The sequence below is a fragment of the Sceloporus undulatus genome, chromosome 2, assembly GCF_019175285.1.
Source record: "Sceloporus undulatus isolate JIND9_A2432 ecotype Alabama chromosome 2, SceUnd_v1.1, whole genome shotgun sequence".
Taxonomy (NCBI): domain Eukaryota; kingdom Metazoa; phylum Chordata; class Lepidosauria; order Squamata; family Phrynosomatidae; genus Sceloporus; species Sceloporus undulatus.
Genome location: NC_056523.1, coordinates 133,430,466 through 133,440,450, shown reverse-complemented (window position 1 = coordinate 133,440,450; position 9,985 = coordinate 133,430,466). Strand labels below are relative to the sequence as shown.

Here is a 9,985-nt window from a genome sequence, read left to right as displayed (position 1 = left end):
ACTCTGAGTCTACCAGAGAACAGGAGTAATTTAGTTTGCTTCAGGGAGGAGAGGATCAAAGGAGTGTCTTTCCCTGAAGATTAGAACAGGCTGCTCAGAATATTTAGAACAAATCTTTTCTTCTCAACATTTGTGCTGAACTGTTTTTAAACACATTCAAAATATTTCAACTTAATATAAGTTGGTAGAAATAACTATTTTAATAAATTTGCCTCTTTATAGAATTTTTCTACATTTTCAATCCTCTATGATTTGGAAATATATTATTTTTCAATAGTTTTTTTTTTATAAAAAAGCTTCATTGTGGTACAAACATTAGAATCAGAAATACTTAACTAGACTTATACAGCATGTGGCACTGTGAAATGAGGAGGTATGTTAAGATCCACATCTTGCTGAAACCAATGACACAATTCCAATAATCATGTGGTACATATTGAGCATCTTCCCTGCATATTCTTAAGCAAACAAATAAAAATAAAAATACATGAAGAGAGGATGAGCATCTGGACAAAGGGCTAAAGTGTTCTGTGGGATTGAAAAAGGGGGTTGGCGGTGGAATCTTAACAACCTGGAAAAATATTGTCTGGATAAAGCCTTAATGAAGTACACTCATCCCTCCACATTTGCAGCTTTGACTTTTGCGGCTTTGATTATTCACGGATTTTATTAATATGTTCTCTCTAGGAATATCTAGGTGCTCTACCTCAGCTCTGTGGTCAACTTTAACCAAAGTCGCACTGAAGGACCTAGAGATTCCTAGAGAGAACGCTCCACAAGGCATTTGTACCTCCTCCAGCTCAATTCTATGGTCAATGTCTTGCAGATGTTGACCACGGAGTGGCGCTGGAGGGCCTAGAGATTCCTAGAGAGGTGTTCTCTCAGGCAAAAACTTAGTGTTTTTCTTATCTGTGTTTTTTCCACATTCATGGGGATCCTGTGCTCCTAACCCCAGTGAACGTGGAGGGACGAGTGTACTCCAAAGTATCTGAAAATACAGTTGGGTTGGGGAAGCTTTGTCCTTCTAGATGTTGATGAACTATCCCTTCCCTCCCCATCATTCCTTACCATTGACCAAGGTGACTGCAGCCAAGGAGAACTAAAGTCCTATAACATCTGGAGGTATCTGAACAGGACTAGATACATAATTAACTCCTTATTAGGATGCTTCTCTGTCTGCCACCAGAAACTCTTGATATAAGCTAGGATCATCTGCATAGAGGGAGACCAAATATCTGGTGAATGCTTTCTTGTTTTGTTGTAGTTCTGGGAACCAAGAACAATACTTTGTTTCTTAGTGAATGATGGTGGCAGACCCTCAAACATCACATTTAAAGACTTAGTCCTGCAAATCCTTTGGCTGACTTGCTTAGTTGACAAAGTCACAGAGTCACAGAAAAGTCAAGCAAAAAAAAAAAAATATATATATTCATGCAAAATGTTATTCATGTAGTGCCACCTCCTGGTACAGGTTACAGTTATGAAATATTACAGCTAAACATGGATGCAAGTCAAATTGAGGAGAACCTTCCTTCCTGCCATAGACAATTGGAGGATGTTCTTTTGAACTTTAAAATCCAGCCCATCATATTCTAGTTACTGGGTCTGGTGGCTTACATGGGATGGATTTGAGAGTAATCTCTGCTTTTGGGCTCTCTTAATACTCTTGAGAGACATTTTCAGAATGCTTCAGCTGCTGATCCACCTTGTCTTTAGCAGGAACAGCAGCTGCAATTTCTCATTGCTTCTTTTTGGCTGTAGACCAGTCAGTCCTGAGTTCATACAACTAATGAATGCCTGATGTTGAAAAGAAGCCGAGTTCAAGCCACTGGACCGCATGAAATGTACTTATTTACATTATTCACATATCATTATCCACATTGTATATACATACAATTTCTGACACTTTTAAGTCAAGGCCATATCTACACAACAGATCTGAACCAGTCTAATAGTCATTCCCTTTCCCTGTGAACTGCAATTCTATGATGGAAGCAGAAAATTGTCCTATTTTTGCAAAACAAGTTTTCAGGTTTCTTTAGAGTTATGACTATCAAACAGGATTCAAAGAAATTGGTTCTAGCATAAATATGCAAGCCTCTTTCTCCATCTTGCAGGATTCCACCTGCTCAAGCAAACCAACTAATTAAGCTGCCATAACCCTGTCAGAAGAAAGAATGATAACTCTCCTAGAAGATCCACCCCATCAGTTTATTTAAACATCTATAATTTAAATAAGACATATCTTTTGATGTAAACCTTTTCCCAGTAAGCCTTGGAAAATTCTAATACCGAAGACCAGAAAAATGAATTTAAAGGGGCTTATTTCAACTGTGTATGTGGGGGGTTTTTGGGGGGAGGGGGGTTTGATTCTAATTCTTGACTTCAGCAACAAGTTAGACTGACCCCACCATCTTTCATCCCTCTGTTAACATGTTACTTGACAAACATATCTTGAAATTGTAAGAATTTTGTACATTTTTGTTGCATTTGAATTGGCTCAATAAAGTTATTACTGTAATGCAGATTTTTGAACTGATTCTTTTAATAGTTACTAAATGTGCATTCTGCATTTAACTGCAACTCACTAAATTGCACTGGCTATAAAAGCCCTTTAGAACACAGCAGTATTTACAATCCTCTACCAAACAGGAAAAATGTGTCCCCATGAGATCTAAAATATATTATTTTTGTGTTTAATAACAATTATGGGGCATCAAAGATACCTTCAGTCCCTAGGCTTAGCCTGTTGGCTTACATGGGCTGGATTCAATGCTTCACAGTATACAATATACGAGACAATATACTAATAGACACTATACACAGTATACTAATAGCTTCTGATTTCTATATATCTTGTTGAATATACTGTAACTGTAAGCAGGCTGTGGGACAAGGGGAGAGGCCCTTAAGCCAACAACTCCCAAACAAGCTTAGAACATTGATCAGTATTCTGAGCCTGACCATGGCTATTCCTGAACACCAAGGAGGGAAACATGTACAGAGCTGTGTATTTAGCAAGGACCTATCATTAGTCATTTACTTCCAGCCACAGAAAAGCAAAGTTGGCTCTGGTAGCACACCAAAGACTGCTGATCTGGCTAGCGACCAATTATCACGAAATGACTTATGAATGTTGCAAACTCTTTCCCATCTTTTAACCCATTTGACTTTGAAACATCTGATGTCACGCAGTTGTGCCTGTTAATTGCCTCTGATGTTTCAAGTGCCCTTCATTTTGCTCTTCTACTCCTGTCAAAATGGTTGCCTGTTAAATTTTCAAGACTATCCCATTGTTCTTTTATTATCGCTTCATGGCCTTGTATGCATCTTGTCATGTCTCTCCTTTTAAAGAAGGAAATTGCTGGTCAAGTCTAAGCCCTTCTATGAGTCACAGTCATCCTTATAACTGCCCTTCTGTGCTTTTTTCATGTTAAGAGCATGGTTAATAATGGAACGCAGGGTCAGCATGCCAACAGAAAGCAGCTGTGGAGACAGTTTAAGTAGCACTCTCAAGCAAAGTCTAAAACAAGCTGACATTGTCTTTGAGAGAAGTGGCAGAAAGTTTGCTCTTTCTTCCCATTTCACACCATACCAACCTGAAAGGCTAGGCAATTGGCACAGATTCTCTCGATTGTACACAGGGAGAAATATATGACAGAAGAACAGATAGATACATTTGAAGGATTTCAGAATTTCATTAAGATTTCATTACTGTTGTTGGGGTTTTGGAAGGGAAGACTACTTGTAAACTGCACATGCACTGCACAAATAATCCAGGTTCACACCACTTTATGGCTCAAAGCTATGGAACTCCAGGAATTGTAGTTTGTTGGGGCACTAGAGTCCTCTGAGAGGGAAGATTAAAGGTCTCACAAAACTACAATTCACAGTTAATTGTGAATAGCAGTTGACAGTAGTGTGAAACTGGATTATTTCTATAGTGTGGAGGCAGCCATAGAGAACTTGAGTTTCCTTGTAGTGGATCAAACAGAACATTGTCAGAGGGATGCTGTAAAATTATATGAAATGGGCCTGAGCAGCTATGAACTGCAAAGCTGGCATTGAAGTGGAATGCATTTTACCTCTGGAATTTAGCAGGCCTTGTTTGGGAGAGCTTATATTTATGGCAAAAAAAACCCAGTAACAACTGAAGGTGGTTACTGACTGGTGAACAAGCCTGCTTAACATAGCTGCATTTATGCCTGTTTATACCTGTACAATTATACTGTAAAAAAGCAAATCTAACTGTTATAGTACAAGCTGATATTGAGGAAAATTAACAAGAAGCAAACAGAGAGGTATATCCCTGAATAAAAATAAAGATGGCCAAGGAATAATGGGGGAGTTGTTCCAAGATGGGGAGAAAGGGGGAGGGGGAGAAAGATAATGGGATGTGGGGAGCAGGATATAGTGGTGGCAGTGATGGGCTTTAATATAACATTTCTAGATAATTGTGCAAGGCTGGCTGGCATTGCAGACCAACACTACAGTTTGGTTTATTCATGTACTACTATACAAATAACAAATTCAAGAAATGTATGAAAAAATGTGTTTGGTTACAAAAATCAAATCCCTGGCCTTCCCTTCCTAAATTCATAACTTACATTCATTAACCCAGCTCTACTTTCCACAGAATCTTGTCTTCCTTTTTTTTAAAAAAAGATAACAACATCAGAAGTGTGTGGCCACATCAACAGGAACTGTGTTGAGAAAAGGGGCAGCAGTGAGGTTACATAACAGGTCCAGCTGTGGTTGGTATGTTGTAGAGAACATGGAAGAACTGCTGCAAAAAAGACTTGGGAGTGGAGATCTCCTTGACAGATCCCATTAAAATGCTGCGCTGTGAATGCACTAGATATGAATGAGCCAGGGGAAAAAAACCCAAATGAAATTTGATGCACAAAACCCAGATAGTGACAGGTAGAAACACTCAAGAAAAGTTCAGAAGAGCCATATTAAACAGCAAATATGTTATCTGTATGTCACACCACCAAATTATGAACAACCTCATATACTGAGAAGGTTCACAGTACAACCATGCAAAAGAATTGTATTAATAGGATCAGGACAGGGGTGGGAACTATGCAGCACAACAGAAGTGACATCACATCATTTCCTGTGACTATTTTCAGATTTACAGTGGCAAAAGGCTACTTTGAAGGACACTGGGATTAGGAGGTGGACTCAAAAGCTAAACCACTGTATCTACAAGCAGTGTCACCATTTGGGGGTGAAAAAAATAACCTCACAATCTTTGGGGGCTGCTGTGGACTTCAGGGGTCACCTGTAGACCCATAAAGTAGGCTTTAGGACCACATGCAGCATGTGGGCTGCAATTTCCCCATCCCTGGCTTAGGGAAACACAAGGTTTGCCAGAGTATAAACATCTATAGAAAAATTCCTCCCTCCTCAACAATTGCCAAACAAGTGGGACCAGAATTCTAACTGATTGACTGCAGGGAGAGAAAATGGAAAATCCAGGATGGAGAGCAATTTCACAATATTGTGAAATTGGAAAGAGGAATAAATCAATTTTCGATCATTGGCAAGCATGTAAGGAATGGGCGCTATATAAAACGACAGAGAGATTACACGAGTAGAAATGAGATTTTAACAAAACGAGGCTGTTAGTGTTTGGCTAGTCTAATGAAAGCCCATGTTAAAAATGAACTGATGTAAAAATTCCCTGCAGCAAATGGCACAAACAATATTTGCAAGATGCTCCACACTTTGAAGCCATACCACAAATGTCACCTTTTGTATAACTAGGAAAGATAAGGTAAGAATGAGACAAATATCTGCAAAGCAATAACATGCAGTGATGAACTCACTGCTATGGTGCCAGAGCTGAAGGTGATGAATTTAAAATGCAGTGAAGTTTTGAACTACAAGTATAGAGAAAGAGCATCAAGTCAGTATGCTGCATTCTGTGTGTGTGTGTGTGTGTGTGTGAGAGAGAGAGAGAGAGAGAGAGAGAGAGAGAACACAAAATGTACCAAAACACAAATATCAAAGGGAAATTTCTTGAGAACATGCTTATTTGGAAACTATAATTAAAAGTCCATCTCTAGTGAAACTCCATTATTAGATCCAATACAGGAAGAGGCGGGATACAAATAATCAGAATAATAAGAATAATAAGAATGGGGAGTTCAGCTATTTGTCCACACAAATCTTGCAAAATGTGGGCAAAGAAAAATTCTTTGCTTTTTCTGCTTATCTATTTGAAGCCACCCACAGCTTCTTTGCATAGCAAAAGAAAGCTCTGAGGAAAATAGTGATGGATTTGTTTGTAACCTTAGATAGGTGAAATGATAGGTGGGTGTTTTGAACCTGTTTCTGAAGAGACTAGTGCAAAAAAGTGCACCAAGCCCTAAGCAAAGATGAAAAATGGGGATTCAAAGAGGGAAAAGGTAAATTGCATACTTTTCCAGTATGTTCTTGGTCTAAGTTAATCTTGGAGATTGAGGAAAGGAGATGAATGAATAGAATTCAAACTCCACATATTATTGGTAAAATGAAGATAGATCTTTCTCTCTCTTTCTCTGATTTATTAATTCAGGAATACAGATGCAGTTGTTCCACAAGACACAAGAAATTTAATAATTGTTGTTTAAGGGACAGGGAACTTAGTACTGTAATTAAACAGAAAACGTAAAAGATAAGAAGCTAGTCAGAGAACATGCTAATAGGTTTATAGATCTGAGACTATCACAAAGAGAAAGTGAAAACTTTAAAATTGCTTTATAACCTTTGGCACTGCTTTGGGAGGACTGATTTGTAATAGATCAGCTCCCTCAATGCAAAAATGGTAAAGCAGAGAGCACTGTGGTACATCCAGATCTTGGATCTTTCAGTGAATGAAAAAAAAATGAGAAATACAACAGTAATATACAAGGAGACAATTGTTATTTGATGGAAGACAGCAGGCACAGGAAAACAAAACCAGCCCAGACGCCTTTGCGTATTTACATAGCAGATGGTATCTCTAAAATCTAATTTGGGAAGAGATTCTGTAATATTTTTGGTAATTTGCATAGACAGCTTTGCTTAACATTGGCTGAAATCTGAGAAGGCATTCAAAGTACAATGCATCAGGGCCTATGCCATTTGGGAATAGACTGTTAAATAATGACAACTGAGAATGTCAGAAAGAGCTCTAAAATCAAAGGAAGGCAACTGAAGGATGTTTTGAAGAAAAACAAGGTGGAATGATGCACAGAATATGGAAATGTGACTTTGGTTTCAAAACAGGAAAAAGAATTGAATGGGTGCTTTGGAAATCTTTTGAACGCTGCTATCTGCCCAACTCTCAATTTCCCCATGCATACCAACAGGATAAATTGTTCTTCTTGAAACCTTGATAGCCAGCTTGGGGGTGGGGGGGAGACAAAGTATGTTTCCTATTATAAACCTGAGATAAAACTACAACTGAAAAAAAAGAATACTTCATTTGTAAAAAAGCAAGCCTGAAGAGAATACAGGCAAGTCTAATCAAATGAGATAAAGCTAGTGTTATAATTAATTGTAATACCTTGTCTGATAACTTCCTTTATATCTCAAAATGCACAAGCATCAAAGATTCAAGCAGAACAAATCATGTCACTACTTTTGAAGTTCAGGTTATCTGTAACACTTATCCCCATTCAAAACCTAGCCAACCTCCCCTTAATTCTTTGGAAATGGAAAAGACTATGACTATACGTGGCAATTATGATGAGATTTTAAAAATCTGGTCAAAATACTGAAAAAGGAATTTGAGAAAAAGAATTTAGAAAATAAAAGAATTCAAGGACTTTGTGCTCCTCACATTTCCTTATGACAGCTGATCAAACAAAGCACTTGGAAGAACAAAAAAGAGAGAGAGAGAGAGAGAGAGAGAGAGAGAGAAAGGCAATATAACTATATGAAACAAATATTTGTTTTATATACACACCATGGCAAGAAGAAGACAAATGAAGAGCATAGAGAACATTGTGGTTCTCCTCCAACATTTGTCAACATGCAGGAGCTCAGGAGCAACTGTTTAGGTTGTGTGGGCCTATCACTGTTCAGTGAAATAGCTGTCCTTGAATCTTTATGTCCTCCAGTGTGGCTCTATGGTCACTCTCTGTCAGAGGCATGCTGGAGGACCTAGAGAGAACATAGGAATCAAATCCACAAAAGTCAAATCTGCAAATGTGGAGAGCCAACTGTACTAATTTCTAACTCACTTGTGGCAATTTAGGGCCATTACCCCATGCTGATGGGTTCTTGAATCTTAATCAAAGGATTTAACATGGACTGAACTCTGCTGTAAAGTGAAAAGCTCTTTAAAATGGCAGTAATGGTGCAGGACCTCAGGAGCCCTCCAAAAGCATGTTATGTCTCCCCCAAGACCACGTTCCACTTGAATATTTCTGTGGTATCTGCAAAAGGATTTATGTGGCTCAAGACAAGAACAATCAGATACATCCACCTTTAGGGGTGACTCTTTTTTTAAAATAAGCCACACGACTTCTTGCTCCCTCCCACACATGTAAACTGTTAGCTATTTGGTTGTAAGTGAAGACCTGAGTTATGCTTTCATCAATTTGATGTGGTGACAATTTTCCAAGTGAAGCATTCAAAGGTCCTTTGAAAAGTACCTGCTGTACAACAATCAAGTCTTAAGAAATGCTGCCTTAAATCTAGTCACTGGAGGGCCTTTCTTTTCAGCTGGAGGGTAATGGCTGCAATTCTCAGATCATTTCCATGGTACATGCCTTGAGGAATGAATAAGTTAAAATAGCAGGATAAAATGAAGGCCGAAACAGATGGCTGTAAAGGGGTACCCCTTTGAGCACTGGATCGGGGCCCTGATCTGGCATTTTTTTGGATCAAAAAGGAGCAACAAAATGCAGTTCCTTTTTGGGCCAGAAAAGAAGCGCACTTTTTGCTGCCGCTGCGGCTCTTCCGTGCTCCTGTGGCATATGGCGTCTGGTTGCTGCACCACAGGAATGCCCCAATGCTGCCTGCCGTTTGGTCGGGCGGGCAGCATGAAGCTGGATTGGGGTGGAGTCGGGGCATGTGGTCACCAGGCCTCCACACCACTGGGAAGCCAGTTCAAATTGCCAGTCTGTTCAAGCCCTGAGAGTACAAAAAGGGGCAAACTCATTCAGCTCTTCTTTGGGTGCTCTTTTTCCTAACCCATTACTTCATTTCCTTCGTTTACTGAAATAATCAAAACTATTCCATTATAACCTTGCAGCAACGTTTGTATTTATATTTGTTTTTTTTTCAAATATTGTACATGTTTTACTGTTATCCTCACAACAACCCTGTGAGGTAGGTAAGCATTATGAATTCTGTTTCACAGACCATAGGGGGAGGGAAGGTGTGGTCTTCATAACCGTTTCCTTACTCCCATACAATTCAGTGGCAATCCTCACGATAATCTCTCTGTTTCCACATTCAAATTCGCCACTTCATACATTTGGCAGAGGCTTACAGTGTCTTAATGTTACTGTACAAAACAGAGAGCATCATGCAAGGAGAGTAGCACAGAATAGTTAATCACAGAACAGCAAAACTCTCTTTGTACCAGGAAAACAGGTCCAGCAGTACTATCACATGAGCTGCACGTATTGGAAGCCTGTTTTGAAAGAAAGTAAGAAGAGTTGGTGTCTCAACCCTGGAATGTTTGATGTTTAAGGCATAGCACAACAGGGAATGAAATAATGAAGGAACATGACAGAAATAGTCCCTACAGGCAATAATAAATATATAAGGAAGCTGACAGTGGGACATCTCTCCTGCCTCTCCTTCTTGAGGCTTTACAGAACTCCCTTCGAACTTGGCTGAGCGAGAGAACCCCACCACTTACAGCCAGTGGCAGCAGTCTATATCTCCATATCCACAGGTCTGATATCACCAGTTTTGTGTTCTTTGACCCACAGTTCCCTGTCTTTGGCTGGATCCACTTTCTGAAGCAACTGATCCACAGGTTCTACCGTCTAAAAGA

At 39.2% G+C, this 9,985-nt stretch overlaps 1 protein-coding gene across 7 annotated transcripts in view; it reads right to left on the bottom strand.

Moving 5' to 3' along the window:
* Positions 1 to 1,985: 1,985 nt before the first annotated feature.
* Positions 1,986 to 9,985, bottom strand: part of GAS7 (growth arrest specific 7) — a 194,629-nt gene continuing 186,629 nt past the window's right edge. For all 7 annotated transcript variants that reach the window (XM_042449525.1, XM_042449526.1, XM_042449527.1 and 4 more), the window contains one exon: positions 1,986 to 9,977. In XM_042449525.1, coding sequence (XP_042305459.1) covers positions 9,864 to 9,977 — 114 coding nt within the window. In that variant the 3' untranslated portion in view covers positions 1,986 to 9,863. The remainder of the gene's footprint in view (positions 9,978 to 9,985) is intronic.